Consider the following 14,962-nt stretch of genomic DNA (forward strand, 5'->3'; position numbering starts at 1 on the left):
CATTATTATTTTTAAATGTAAATTTAAACATTTTACTAAAATAAATGGGTCTGACTCATAATAAACGTACCTTTGTTTGTAACTGGAGACGAAACTTGTTTTGTTCTCCATGTAATAAGAGCTATCACCGTGTATTTGTTCACAGGTGTTTCTCTCTCTCGCGCTCCTTAAACAATGTCTACGAGACGATATAATAACGTAAAGACGTGAGAACGCCGACTTTTCAATGGGCGAGCAGATTAACCCTGGTAATCCAAGCTCTGAAGAAGAGGAGTTTTTTAAAAAGCATTAAACTGAGTAATCTGTAATCAGAAACATGAGGCGTCATAATTGACACTCTTTCATAACCCTGGCACAATTTGCATTGTCATGGTTTCAGTGATGGGAGAAACCGAATCACACGCGTGAGTGAACGGCAATTTGTTGTGTGAAAGCAGTCTCACCTGAAGACTCTTCTACTTCTTCTTGTTGAGACAGAGGACGGACTTCAGTTCAGCAGCTCGAGGTGATTTCATTTCATCTGCAGACATTTAACAAACAACATCATCGTCATCATATCTGAGAAGAATCGTGAACAGGTGACCATCATCAGCTCCTCCACAGAGAAAGAAGGTAGGTGATGGTTGGAGAACCTGGAAAATATGATTTTACAATTAAAATAAAAGTTTGAAATGTGTGATAAATGTCCGACACTCAAATACATTTAATTTGCCTCTGGGTGAGAGCAGTTAATTGTGCTTTTTTTCGATCAAGGCGACAAACAGCGTTTATTGCGAGATAAGTTTTATGACTTAAAAAAACAAAAATACAGTATCTCATACCACGGTTTCTCAAAATGATTTCTTAAAAAGTCTTAGCAAACCATTGCACCGGAACTGTGTTAAATATTAAATATTTGCCGTGGGTTTTTCCTCAAAGACATGCAGGGAAATCTGATACAGGAGAGGAACTAAATGAAGGAAAAAGGCAGATAATGGGTTTTTCCAGGAAAGTCATTTAAGATTAGAATGAACATTTTGACCACCTGCCCAACCAGCTCAACAATTACTGTCCAATTAAAGTGAAACTCAATCCCTGAACCACTTTTTTCAGGTGAAAACCAAGCATGTGTGTGTGTGTGTGTGATCTCAGCCCACTTCTTGTTATTCAGAAGAGAAGAGAGGGTTTAGTTACACTTTAAAGAAAAACAAAAATCAAATATACAAAATAAAACAGTAGTAAAAAAACACACAGGGAGAGAAAAAAGCACCAAAATCACTAAAAAACTTGCTGTTACACAAAGTGTTTTCCGAACACTGGGTTGGGGCCCACAGAGGTCAGAGGAGATGTTTATAGGGTCCCCTCACACAAATAAATCAGAATTTTCTTAACATTTTAGTAAAGATTTATGTGCTATTGTTTTAATTAACATTAAAAAAATTATCATAATTTTACAGTTCCAAATGACAAATAAAGCATTTTGTAAAGTGTAATTTTAAATTTTTAACTGTATATTAAAATATTAAAAGAAGAAACATACGGGTTTAAGACCAAGAGGCTGGGAAACGGGAAAAATTTCGTCTTCATACACTTGAATCCCTCTAAACATTGTAGTACATATCCCAGGCCTGTATGTGGCGCTGCAGAGTTTTTCGCCTCGCCCAAAACACTGCTTCTGTGTGGAAAAAAAGCAGATACAATACAAAACCGAAGCAGATTCTTCTAAAGTCGTTCTCGTATGTCTAGTGTAGCTAGCCAATAAAACAGACAACTCCAGAGCTAACTGTGAGCGTGTCCCCGTCTTGTCCAGATGTCCCCCTCAGCGTCTCTGTCCCTGTTCGCTGTCCTCTGCGTGTGCGGTGTGCAACAGTGCCTGTGCTTCCCTAACGGCTCAGTGGCGTACTCCTGTGCCCACATGATGCCAGGACACCCGCCCTACAAACCCTCCAACAGCAACCCTCCGTTCACTGTGTCCACCTCCAGGGACACCTACAGGCCAGGGGGAGTCATTGCAGGTGCAGTTATCCTCACAATAAAAACAAAGGATAAACAAATGCTGGATTAGAACTTTGTGGATTGTGTGTTTACAGTGACGTTGGAGGTGAACAACAGCAGCTCCTCCTACTTCGAGGGTTTTCTGTTACAAGCGAGAAGCAATGACGAAGACGGTAAAACAACCTTTGACCTTTGACTGTCATTTTATATATGCTATGTTAGTGTGTGTGCTACCGCCCTCTGGTGTACGGTGGCCTGGAAGTGCAGTCAAACCATTATTAAATAAAATGTGAAACATGTTCACAAAGCTCGAGACAAATTTACATTTTTAAGGATTTCAAGGCCCTGTGGGAACCCATGGACCCATGACTTTCAAAAAATATTCAAGGGCCTTTTTCTTCAAGGACCGGTTTAGCTTGGAATCATCACACACTTTTATGATGAATGTGAAAAATGATCATTACATTTATTTTTGGCATTTTAAATTTAAATGTTAAGGTTTACAGTGTAGTGTGTTCTTTGTGTGTGTGCGTTATATGACATGATTTTGAGTGTATACAGATTGTCTTTGTCTCTGTGTGTCTGCAGCTCTGCTGTGGCCTGTGGGAAAGTTCACCAACATCAACACCACCATGTTCACTGCACTGCACTGTAAAAACATCAAGGTGTGTATAAGTGTGTGTGTGTGCATATGTGTGTGTGTGTATATATACATATACATATATATATATACACACACATATATATATACACACATACATATACATATATATGTATGTATATATATACATATATGTATGTATATATATATACATATATGTATATATATATACATACATACATATATACACATATATATATATACACACCTATATATACACACACATATATATACACATATATAGACATAAATAATGGACAAATAAACATTTATTTGTGTTTGTAGAACTCCACTGTCAGTCAGGCAACGGGAGACAGGAAGAAGAAGGTGGAGCTGACCTGGGAGGCTCCTAGCAACAGTAACCATGGAGACATTTACTTCAGGTACACACACACGCAGTTCAAACTTAAACTTTACATTTAAAATAAGTGTAAAAGCAAAAAAGCGTGAAATAACGACCAACCACTCATGAGGGCAGAGTCAGTGTATGTGCAGCCCAGTGGCTGTTGCTGGTACTGCAACAATCACCTCTGGTTTTACTCACCCACTTTCCACGTACCTGTTTGTTTGTTGTTGATGATGATGTAATTGTTTGTTGTTAGTGCCACTCTGGTCCAGGACTACAGAACATTCTGGGTTCAGCTGAACAGCAGCTCCGTGAGACGAGACACCAGCTCTGCCACTGGAGTGAGTTCTGCCACCGTCTCTGTCTGTCTGTGCTTCATGTCACAGCCGATGTAACTCTGTTTCTCTCTCTTTTCCAGGTCGTCTCCTCTTCAGTTTTTCTCTTCATCAGCCTGCTGATTCTCATAGCCTTCAGCTGACAGACACAGACACACACACACACACACACACTCTTCAAATGTTTTTTTAAGATGGTGTAGTTACATTAAACTAAAATATTGGACTATATCACAAACCTGCGAAAGAAATGAAACTGCAAACATATGTCCATTTTTCTTGTCCCTGCTTGCAGCCATGTTTTAGTGCCAATGATGTGTTGGTACCTCATAAAACCACACATAATTCTTGAACTGAAAAAACTTGAACTGTCCCTTTAATCGTGAATAAATATTTGTTTTTCTTTCACCAAAAGAAACTGAAAGGAAAACTTGTTGACCTTAAAAATAACATTCTTCACCTTGAGTCCAAAAAAGGCCACTCCATAAAACCTCAATTTTTAATAAAGACTTTTTTTTTAACCCTTTAAATGCCAGCTTTTCAAACAAAAATATGCCTAATTTTCAATAAACTACATGGTGATAAGATTTACTTAATTTTTTTTGCAATATTATTTTTTGGTGTTGTGTCATCTATTCACTCTCAGCACCTTAATGTCCCACTTGTATCAACTGCAATTAAACAATAAACCTTTTGCACCTTAAATTTTCTATAATTTTCACTGGCTATTTATCATACAATACCACCACCACCTGCTGGATTAACAGGAAAATTACACCTATGGCAATCAGACGAAAATATATTTTTAAAGAAATATATTAATTTGAGGGCTGGGCTTCACTATGAAAGCATGATTTCATCTAACCTAATGACAGGGAGAGGCTTTACAATGGTTTTTCAATGTGATGATTTATGTACCTAAGGTGACGGATGTCACCATTTTTTTCACACTGTGTCATAGGAGCAAAAGTCAACATTTCATCAACAGATAAATAAATAAATAAATACATAAATAAAAACTAATTCCAGGAGAGCACATACATGACATCAAAGAGGACTTTAAAGACACAAATATGTTAGCGCAGATACACACAGACAAAGACGTCAAACCACAAACACACACTCACACGTGTTGTGTTGTTTACAGTGTTTTCTTTAGTATCTTTAACTCACTTTTTAGGGAAATGCTGATGAAATAATTTGCTCTGTGTTACATTTGCAGAGCAACCACGGACCTACAGCAAAGTCACACTACATCGTAAAATGAAAACGACTTTCATGCACACAGCAGTGAATGATGACTCAGCACAAAGCAGCTTTCAAGTGGAAACAGCAGGAAGACGTACAGTATACATATATTTATATATGTTTGTGCATATGAAGGCAACTATTCAGCCAGTGTCTGATCGATCAGTCACATGATCTAAAAATAATAATAAAGTTGTTTAAGTGTTTGTTAATAAAACTCCTGGCTGTGGGGTCAAAGTGCGTTAATGCATAGTTAATGGTTTTAATACTTTTCAACGACAAACTGGACCAAAACCAGTTCAGCTCACAAATAATTAAACTAGTGCTGTCAAGAATTAAACACGTTAGTTGTTTGCGATTAATTTTCATGTTTTAAAAAGTTTACTTTTTCACCACACCATCCAAAGAAGAAGAAGAAGAAGCCACCGCACTTTAATCGCAATTTAAAAAGTGGTCTGACAGACCTAGCGACACGTGTAAGCTAACACACAATATTAGCATTGTAGACGACAACAATGATGACAACACAAAGTGCATCAGGACACGAAAGATGAAAATGCTCGAGCGGACAAATAAAGGCTGAGTAAGGACTTCTGCGAGTAAGGACAGTGCACTCTACTGTTAAAGAATGGTAACTGCAGTCTGCGCTCACCTGACAATAAGCGGACCGGACACTTAATGCTGGAGGCGGGTTATCAGGACGTTAGCAGAGCGGCTTCTGTCGACTTCGTAGCTTTTGTCCCGAGAGCTCCGATTGTATACAATAATCATGAGAGGAAGTCTCTCATGTAGGCAATGCGTACAAAGCTATCACGGCTAACTTCGTAGCAGCTAATTTTGCAACAATGATAGTTTGGGTTTGTGACAAAAAAAACAAAAAGCAATTTGGGAGATCAGGCCTAAGCGTAATTTGATTAGCTAAACGCCTGCGCGGGAATAATACTTGCATAATGTGAGTCATTTTGCTTAGTGAAGGACCCACAATGCAGTTCGGTAAAGGTTTGGCGACAACGATGCTGCCGTTTAAAGAGAATGGTAAGCATTTTCATTCAACGCCTCCACGGCGTGCTGTACGCATGAGACAATATTTGCTGCGTTCCACGTACATCAGAAGTCGGAAACTAACACAAACAACACTTGACATTGTGTTTGTTTACGTGTGTCTACGGTTAAATATGAAATTACTCATAAACTCGGGGTATGAGACCTTGAATATTCCGAGTTTGGACTACAAATGGAACGCAGCATACGAGCACACACAAGAAATGACTTTCTTCTTTTAATTATTTCTAAGCTCTTTTTAGTTTGGTCTGGCTTTAGTTTTTTTCCTGCCAATGGATACAAACGTACATTAATTACATATATTATAATAATATATATATAATGATTTTCACAGGAGAGAATCTCTTTAGACTTTAAAACTCTCTTAAACAACAGTATCTGAATTTAAATATGCTTGTTTTTGTGTTAAACTCTGCGTTAAATCTTATTATTTCACATTAAAACATCAATTATTCATATTTCCTTTTATGTATTGACAGCCCTAGTTTTAACACTACAGAAACACTATAGCACCATTTATGCTCTGACAACATCTCAACACAGCGACTCCACCTGTAAAATATGCTGCATTCATGTCACGGTGGGAGAAATATGAGCCTTTCTATGTGAAGATAATTTCATTTTTATTAAATATATCGTATAAATTTGAGCTCTTAAAGGACCAGTGTGTGAGAATTAGTGACAAAAGCAAAACGAGGGACATGTCCACTCAACCAGCTGCGCAACCGGAGAACATCAGAGAACTATGGTGGCCTTTGCATGCCAAAAAAAGGGTGTGGCTGTTCGTATGTTCAATTTTTGCCGATACACTTCACAGACTAGACCTTTAATTTTTAAGACATGAAATCAAACCACTTCCTGTCCAAAGTCATGTAACGTTCAAAACAACATTTTACCCCCACTGTACATGAATGCAGCACAGAGAGACCACTCTGATCACAGGAAGTGATGTCAGAGGTGCGGGGGTCACCTAGAGGTCGTAGAGGACCTCCAGCACGGTGGCCAGAGACCAGGCCTGTGTCTCACAGCTGAACGGACAGTACTGACCGTCCTGGTTGGTCAGCTCTGGCAGACCCTTCCACGGAGACCTGAGGGAAAGCAGAGGACAATGTCAGGCAGGACAGACGTGGGACAGACACAAGGACAAAAGGAAGAAGAGGAGGAGGAGGTAGCGTGATGATGATGGTCGTACTTCTCCAGGTGGGTGTAATGTCGCGACAGTACGTTTTTCACCAAGTTCACAGAGTTGCCGTAGGTTTCGTCTCCCAGCTTTTTCGCATAGTAGAGTTTGGCTCGCAGGAAGTAACCGACGGGCCACAGCCACTCCTACACACACACACAAACACGCACACACACAGAGATAACAGATTCAGTGTCAAAAAGATCATGTTTTTTTGCATATTCAGACTGTTTTTTGAATATCTTATTTAAGACCAATTTTGATTAAAATTGATATTTGAAAGTGGTTTGAACACAAATTCAACCACTTCTCCATTAAACAAGAAGTGCTTCCACATGGAAACAGAACATTTCCTACGTGATCTTTTTCTTAGTTTAACAAGGGATTTTTCCATTTTTCGGATTTGTTTTTCCATTTTTCGGATTTGTTGCTGTATTGGAGTATTTTTATTGCGCATTACGGTGGGATAAGGTTATTTCTGGATTTTTCCTTTTTTCTACTGTCCCATGATATAAACCTCAAAAATAAAGCTAACATCTTTTAAAGTTACTTCTGTAGTGTTTGATTTTGCAGTGATTTTAAAATCACACCAAAAAGTCATACTATAGTATGTCGTAACCCAAAAAATTATTTTATACATATAGTACACATGGCAGGCCTGTATGTGGCACTGTCACGGTGCCACAGAAACAAAGACAAGAAGACCTGTGTCTGTGTACAGGCCCCTGATTCAACCACAGCGACAAATCAACTGCTTAATTTACTTTGATTAGTCGCATCTGGACAAATAAATCTCGATACGATCTCTCACGATTAACGGAAAAACAAAACCGTGGACACTTGGACTCACCGGGCCTTGGTGGTAGTTGAAACCTTTAGCGAGGTTGTAGTCGTCGTTGTCTAGCGCGTTGTCATAGACGCCACAGTAAACCATATCACTGATAACAACACAAACAACAATAACAACACAAATTGTGAGCGTGGCACAATGTGACATAATATACGTTTGAAAAAAAAAACAAAAAAACATGATGTGGTTTTTACTGCATTCTGTGATTTAAATCACTCACTGAGACTGCGGTAGAAGAACTGGAAGTTCTAGTCTAGTTCACCAGCATACAGTCCTAGTCACTAGGACCAACACTGCTGGTGTTTTTCCTCTGTGACTGCACCTTGTCTATGTGATCGTAGCTGGGTGTTTCTTGCCCTGCCGCTACGTCGCCAGCCTTGCATAGTAACCAGCCTCGCAGTCGTCAGGTCAGTCGAAGTCCGACTGCGAGGCTGGTTACTATGTTGACTTGTTACTATGCTGACTGTTTGTACGTCTGGCATGGCTCCTCTCAGTCGAGAGGACGGCCATGACAGATGCCCTTCATGTCTTGGCATTGAACACCTCAGGTTGGCGCTAACTGTAGATGCTTGCATTAATTGTTCCTGCATGCCATTGGCAAAGAGGACTGAAAGGTTGATTAAACTTGACAGTAACTTTGCTGAGGATAGGTTACCGCCTTCGGGGACCCCAGCATATAACCCCCCTTCGGGCTCCAGGCACCGGAGGTACGTACAGGAGGACGTTTCTATTTCAAAGAAGAGAGGAGAGGGTGCTGAACCCTTAGCTCTTAAAGTGGACACTTTGGCCTCTGAGTTTGGTCAGATTAAGGCCCTCCTCCTTAACTTGCAGCCTGGTGGTCCTCCCACTGCTGGCTCTGCTGCCTCGGTGCCGCCACTCAGGAACCAGGGTGAGAGCGATAGCCTGGCCTCCCTGCATGATGATACTAGTGGCTAGTATCATCATGATGAAGACATGCTGTCAATTGCTGCCTCTGGAAATTTTTATACTGGGGATGAAGCAGGGGACAGAGAGGAGCTGGAGGAGGGGTCCCCCCTTCCCTCGGTGACTGACTCCCATGGGTCAGGTGCAGAATCCTCAAGGGATGCTGAGACTGGTTCTCCCACAGTTAAGCAGTCTATTCAATAAGCCATCTCACGGCTTGGGTTGGATGCTGCCCCTGTAGAGGCTGCTCCCGCCAATGCTTTTTTCAAACATACCCCACAACCGTCTGCCTTTAAGGTTCCACCCTCTGAGCCATACATTAATGAACTTCAGAGGTGCTGGCTGGACCCCAAAACTTTCCTTCACCTGCCAAGTGACTGTAGGGCTTTGGCTGCCATTAAGGATGTGGCCCAGTACGGACAAGAGCAGATGCCTGCTGTTGATGCTTCTATCGCTTCTTTGATAGTGTCTCCAGATGAAGCCCTTAGGCCTGATGCCACGCCAACAGTGTAGGATCACTGATGACCTCCTCACTAAGAGCTATGACATAGCAGCTCGGATGGGACGCATCGGGAACTCCATTTCCCACCTGGTCCTGGCTTTATCTCAGACCCTTCAGACGACTGGAGCCGATGCCCAGACACGGAGTCTAAGTGATGCTTCTCTCCAGGCATTTGCCTTCATGAGCAGGGAGCTTGGGAAGTCCATCCTGACCTTGGCTCGGCACCAAGTGTGGCTTATCCAATCCCCCTTATCAGAGCCATGTAGGAGGACACTCCGCACGCTACCTGTCATTCCAGGTCAGATATTTGGACTTGCAGCCCAGCAGGCTTTGGAGCGAAGTTTGCAGGTGACTAAGGTCAAGAAACAGTTTTCTGACTTACGTCAGCCATCATCGTCTAGGCCATGACACGCTGCTCACGCTGGGCTCACATGTTCTTGTGAACAGGTTCTTGAAGGGTAGGCTCCGGTTACGGCCTCCACATGTCTATGGTCTAATAAATATGGTTTAATAAAGTTGTCTGTCTGTCTGTCTATGGTTTACTTCATCAGGAGGAAAGTACCAAGTGCTAATGAGGGTGTTTTCAGAGCACCCATATTTCACAGGTAACAGCGTGTCTTCAGAGAACACCCCCCTTGTTTTCACTATTTTGGATTAGCCCAACCCACACAGGGTGAATGACTCGTCCCGCTGGTAAACCTGGAGCCCGGCCCCGCAGACGTACTTCCCTCCGTGTGTGGAGCTTCAGGACACATTTAAATCACAGAAAGCTCTTGGCATGGCTGGTTTTTGGGGTATAATTAACAAACAGAGGCTGTTGAAAGTCGACAGGTGGCGCTGGTTTATGAAACAATGTTGTTTTAGCAGCTCACCTCAGGATGAGCTAGCATGGTGCTAACGGCTAGCTCGCACTCGCTGTGCAGCTTAAGAAAAATATTTAACCTCTGAAATAGCAGTAGCACACACACACTGTTGTTGTGATCATGTGGGCTCTACATCCATCCAACACGCAGAGCCCACATGATCACAATGGGCGCTGCTGGATAGAAGTGCTAGATAGAGACTTTAGAGGCCATCCGATACTCGTTACCGATATCCGATATCAATATCGGATCAGGACATCCCTAATTTTTTCAAGCACCCACAAAAAAACGTATATAAACCTAATGGAGTGAAGACATTTTTGTCTGCTCCTCACATTTTTAAAAAGGTTTTTTTGGTGGTTTAAGACCTGGTCCTGGGATTAGAATTGGGTCTAGGTTTGAGGTTATTGTGTGTGTGTGTGTGTGTGTTTGTGTTACTCTGGGTCGAGTGTCTTCATCCCCAGTGGTCCCAGCAGTTTCTTCTCAGCCATCTCCAGAGCTTTCCAGGCTCTGTCCACTGTGAACAGTTCTGGAGCCTTTTACAACATGCAGAAACAGACACATGTTGCTCATAATTATATTATCTATTAATTCTGCTTCTATTTGATTCACTACAGACCAGATTAGACAGTTCATTTAAACTGTTGATTGTTTTCTAGAGGACTTGTTTGATCCATAAAATGTGTAAAAATGTTGGTAAAAATGTTGGAAAATTATTTAGTTTTAATGATTTTGTTTTAAATGGAGCAAAAAAAATATTCACATTTAAGAAGCTGAAAAATCAGGAAAAATTAATGATTATGGTGTTGAACCTACCACCACCATGGCGATGGTGAAGTTGGGTCTCAGCTGGTAGTCACACCAGGGGCTGGAGGCCCCGTAGCTGTCTTTGTAGATGCCTTTCTTGTGCACCAGGTCTGGGCGTTTCTCATTGGGGTCCTCGGGTTCACCGGAGACCCAGAAACCTGCTTCAAAGGTCTGCTGCAGCTGCTGGTTCCACTGAGCGTATGAGATAAACACGTCCGTCCCTGCAACACAGCGGAGGAGACACGCTGTTACTTTACTTGTAGTACCAGCAACAGCCACTGGGCTGCGCATGCACTGACTCAAGTATGTCGTATTTGTTGCCTCTCTCTGTCGTAAACACTGATCTTGTCAGGAGCAGTAGTCCTCATGGAGACCAAAAACCTGGTCCTAATGAGGCAGAATGTTCATTTCTGAGGAGCTGGTTCAGTTTAGGACTAACGTTTGAATTGTGGGCAAATTAGAAGTCTGAATTTCTGAATTCCTAGTTGAACGTTTCGTTTGTAATGCTCCCTAAAGTCGGAATAAAACTTTAAAAACTCATATATTATATATCGATCTTTAAATATATGCCATTCCCTGTTTCCAGGAGCTTGTGTGACCACGGCTCAGGCTAAGCTAAGAGCTGAATCTGCAGATTTTGTGTGGATCCAGAAAAACTTCTACGTGCAACTTTTCCAATGCTTGAGATCCAAGTTGTATAATATTTGCAGTATTGATTCTGTGAAAAATATCTTTATTTACTTTATTTGAAATCAATTATTAATTAAATCGTCAACCATTTTGATCATCAATTCATCAGTTTGAAGCTTTTCTCATGATTAAAACAACATTTTCTGACATTTTATGGACCAGACGATTACTCGATTAATCGAGAAAATAATCGACACATTAATCGATTATGAAAATAATCGTTAGTTGCAGCTCTAACGGAAACTGAACGAATGGAGAATCAAATAAATTGAAATTGAAAACTGGAATCGATTCAAGAAATTGATTGGCATCAGGAAGTGTGTGTGTGTGTGTGTGTGTGTACCGTCTCTCTGTACTGTCGCTCCATCATAAGGAAACATTCCTTTGGCACGAAGCTCCACGACCCAGCGAACGGCTGACTTACTGAGTCCAACGATCTCCACCGCCGCTCCGTCTCTGCTCACACACACACACAAAGTTACAACATTAAAGGGACAGTTGAGGACGTGGGGAGGAGGGGGTTCTATGGTCACCTGGGTGTAGCCGGCATGCCCGTGTTCTTGGCCTTGTCGCTCTCTCCCATCTTGTCCATCCACGTGCCGCAGTTAAAGCGGTTCCCTCCACTGACAAAGCCTGTGTCCGGATCCACCTTCACAAACACGGTGAAGCCTAAAAACAGACAAGTTTAAAAAGTTTCTCAGGTGACCAAAGGTCTGTCAAAGTCTGACATTTAGACTGGGAACCATGTGACTGAGGTTTGGTTTACGTAAGAATAAACTTTAACTCATATAACCTGTGCATGTGTTGAATAAAGCGGGTGTAATGGACCTTTAATCACAACAAATATTTGTTTTGTTGAAATAGTTTAGCAGGTTTAAAACAGCCGAGGGTTGTGTTATTATTCAAGTGTAAATATTTATTTTAAAGTGACTTTGAAATAAGTAAACTGTATTTGTCATTACAAACGTGTTGTTATACCTTAGTGAGGACATGGGTTAACCTTAACCTTAACCATCACAATCAAGTACCTAGATCTAATAATAACCTAAACCCAATTCTAAAACCAGGTTAAGCCCTTTAAAGACAAAAAAATTTCCCCACAAAGGTTTTTATGTCTCACCCTCGTCTTTCATGTTCCTGTCGATCTTGGGTCCGGCATTTCTCTCTCTGTACAGAATGCCCTGCAGGTGTCGCTGTAGAGCCTCCTGAATTACATCGTGCAGAGGCTGCTCCTACACACACACACACACACACACAGACACACAACAATACATAATATTTCTTTGTGACATAAAAACAAAATGTGTCTTTATTTGTGGAAAAAGTTGATGGATATGACTCGGATCTAAAAAAAAACAACCCAAAAAACTATATTTAAAATGAGCACACACACACACACACACACACACAGAGCCGGATTAACGCAAAGGCAAACTAGGCACGTGCCTAGGGCCCGATTGGCAGGGGGCCCAGAGAGACGGACAATCAAAACCTAAAAATGACTTGGTCCGCGTTTCAAGACGATTTACGCTCCTCGTCCTGATGGCGCGAGACTGTCAGGGCGTTCTGAGGACAGTCTGCTCCGATCGACAGTCGTGCTGGGGGCAGGCGGGCGGGGGGAGCCGCAGCGAGTGCACATGTCCGTGGCGAGGTCCGGAGGGGGTTCGCTGTAAACCACCTTCGCCCCGAAGCCCTTCCAAGCCGATCTAGAGTCGGTCGCGGCGCACCACCGGCGGAGGAAATGTCATGTCAAACTTATGTGTGACACTGCACTATAGAAATGACTGAAACGTGACTAAAACTAATAAGTGTTTTAGTCCAAAAGACTAAAACTAAGACTAAATCTAGAATGGCTGCCAAAAACAACACTGCACAGTACACCATCCAGAGAAACATCCAGACCAGTGGAGAAAACTGCTGAACAGTCCAGACCAGGAGCTGAGCTGCTGAGTGTTGAATACCAGAAAATGGAAGAGAGGTGATGCTTGACATCTTTCAATTACAGCACAGTTTCTCTTACTGCAAATTTTATTGGTCTTTGTATATTTGACTACTTATTAAACTATTCAATTTAATCAACACATTTAATTAAGATTTTCTGCAAAATACAATAGCTTACAACATTTATCTTATTTGCTGTTTACATAGCAATGCTGACACCTATTGGTGATTTACTGGTACTACTGCCTTAACAATGACACTCGCAATGGATAAGATAAGGATAATTTAATAGCATTTAATAGAGCCTTGTAGTAACGTATAAATACGGTAATAAAAATCAAAAAATAGTCTGATAGACTGTTTAATATACGACACATGACTTATTTTGGCATACACTGTTTAATATACGACACATGACTTATTTTGGCATACAAAGAACAAACTCGTAAACCAAAGACTGCGCTATTAGTAACTTTGGTAAGTTTCAGATTTCAATTCATAAATAACATTGATGGAGGGGGGCCCAAAAAATACAGTCTGCCTAGTATAGTCCATTTATTTAATCCGGCTCTGCACACACACACATCTTTGTGAATCACCATATTTTCAGGACATCATACATACCACCTCTCCAGGTTTGCAGGGTTCACAGTCATCAGTCGGGTACATGCGCGTCACTGGGCAGCGCAGGATTTCATGACCCTGAGGAACGTGGGTAACGTAGTCCTGACGTAAGAACAGAAGAACACAACTTAAAAAAGTTGTTTTGTTTCACCTCAGAAGTCAGATTAAAATCTCTTTTACATGCGAAGAATAGAGCTTGTGTGTGTGTGGGTGTTCTTGTATTTGTTGTTGTATTCAACCAGTGGTCAGCAAACTGATTCAAATAGATTGTGTTGCTAGAATTGACAATTGACTTAAATACTATACTATAACAATCAAAATAAAAATAAAAACAATAAAAACACTGCGAGCGCAGTGTTTTTATTTCAAATCTCAAAGAAGAAGCAGTGATTCTTAACATTTAAATGATACGAGTATGCACTGTATCTCACAGCAAACGTGGGTTTTAGTCTGTGACTGAAGACGTTTTAAGGCAACTTTTGTCTGATGAAGATTCAATGTTTTGGCCCAAAATATTCAATTACTTACAAAAAAGCAAACATTTACTCGCTGATCCCTGTTTTATTTTTGGAAAAGTGAGGACATTTGATATTAAAGGGCCTTTTAAAAGGAGTAAAGACCTGGTTTAAGGGTAAGGGCAAAAAAATCCCCCCATATAATGTAAATTATTACATTTTAAGGTGAAGACCGTTGTATGGTTAGGATGAGGCCAGTATCAGTTATGGCTAAGTGTCCGGGTGTGTTCCCGTCTACCTGGATGCACTGCAGCCACCACCACACAGCGTCACGACAGTTGTATCTGGCACAGCGACCCTCGCCCAGCAGGTTGGGGATCAGACCATGACGCAGCGTCCCCGCGAAGGCCAGGATGATGTTGCTATGGAGACCAGTGAGACACAAAAATAACCTCCCAGAATCATACAACACACTCACGTTGATTTAAGTTTATTATAGA

The 14,962-nt window shown here is 41.3% G+C and overlaps 2 protein-coding genes across 3 annotated transcripts in view; one reads left to right on the forward strand and one right to left on the reverse strand.

Moving 5' to 3' along the window:
• Positions 1 to 411: 411 nt before the first annotated feature.
• On the forward strand, positions 412 to 3,649 carry si:ch73-14h1.2 (putative ferric-chelate reductase 1). The gene is made up of 7 exons (XM_058643036.1): positions 412 to 612; positions 1,790 to 1,994; positions 2,070 to 2,147; positions 2,563 to 2,639; positions 2,921 to 3,018; positions 3,238 to 3,322; positions 3,400 to 3,649. Exons 2-7 carry the CDS (start codon positions 1,790 to 1,792, stop codon positions 3,457 to 3,459), a joined length of 603 nt encoding a protein of 200 aa, XP_058499019.1. The 5' UTR covers positions 412 to 612; the 3' UTR covers positions 3,460 to 3,649.
• Positions 3,650 to 4,358: 709 nt separating this feature from the next.
• Positions 4,359 to 14,962, reverse strand: part of agla (amylo-alpha-1, 6-glucosidase, 4-alpha-glucanotransferase a) — a 35,188-nt gene continuing 24,584 nt past the window's right edge. For both annotated transcript variants that reach the window (XM_058642952.1, XM_058642961.1), the window contains exons 26-35: positions 14,761 to 14,884; positions 14,008 to 14,109; positions 12,563 to 12,674; positions 11,976 to 12,111; positions 11,786 to 11,898; positions 10,762 to 10,973; positions 10,384 to 10,481; positions 7,657 to 7,744; positions 6,819 to 6,952; positions 4,359 to 6,714 (exon numbers count right to left, since the gene is read on the reverse strand). In XM_058642952.1, the coding sequence (XP_058498935.1) occupies positions 6,597 to 6,714; positions 6,819 to 6,952; positions 7,657 to 7,744; positions 10,384 to 10,481; positions 10,762 to 10,973; positions 11,786 to 11,898; positions 11,976 to 12,111; positions 12,563 to 12,674; positions 14,008 to 14,109; positions 14,761 to 14,884 (1,237 nt within the window). In that variant the 3' untranslated portion in view covers positions 4,359 to 6,596. The remainder of the gene's footprint in view (positions 6,715 to 6,818; positions 6,953 to 7,656; positions 7,745 to 10,383; positions 10,482 to 10,761; positions 10,974 to 11,785; positions 11,899 to 11,975; positions 12,112 to 12,562; positions 12,675 to 14,007; positions 14,110 to 14,760; positions 14,885 to 14,962) is intronic.

The sequence above is a fragment of the Solea solea genome, chromosome 1, assembly GCF_958295425.1.
Source record: "Solea solea chromosome 1, fSolSol10.1, whole genome shotgun sequence".
Taxonomy (NCBI): Eukaryota; Metazoa; Chordata; class Actinopteri; order Pleuronectiformes; family Soleidae; genus Solea; species Solea solea.

What these genes read in the sequence shown, in the direction of transcription:
- si:ch73-14h1.2 (XM_058643036.1), top strand. Translation starts at nt 1,790, where the DNA reads ATGTCCCCCTCAGCGTCTCTGTCCCTGTTCGCTGTCCTCTGCGTGTGC. An exon ending in GAGAAGCAATGACGAAGACG is followed by an intron (nt 2,148 to 2,562) that starts GTAAAACAACCT and finishes GTGTGTCTGCAG; the next exon opens with CTCTGCTGTGGCCTGTGGGA. An exon ending in CATGGAGACATTTACTTCAG is followed by an intron (nt 3,019 to 3,237) that starts GTACACACACAC and finishes GTTTGTTGTTAG; the next exon opens with TGCCACTCTGGTCCAGGACT.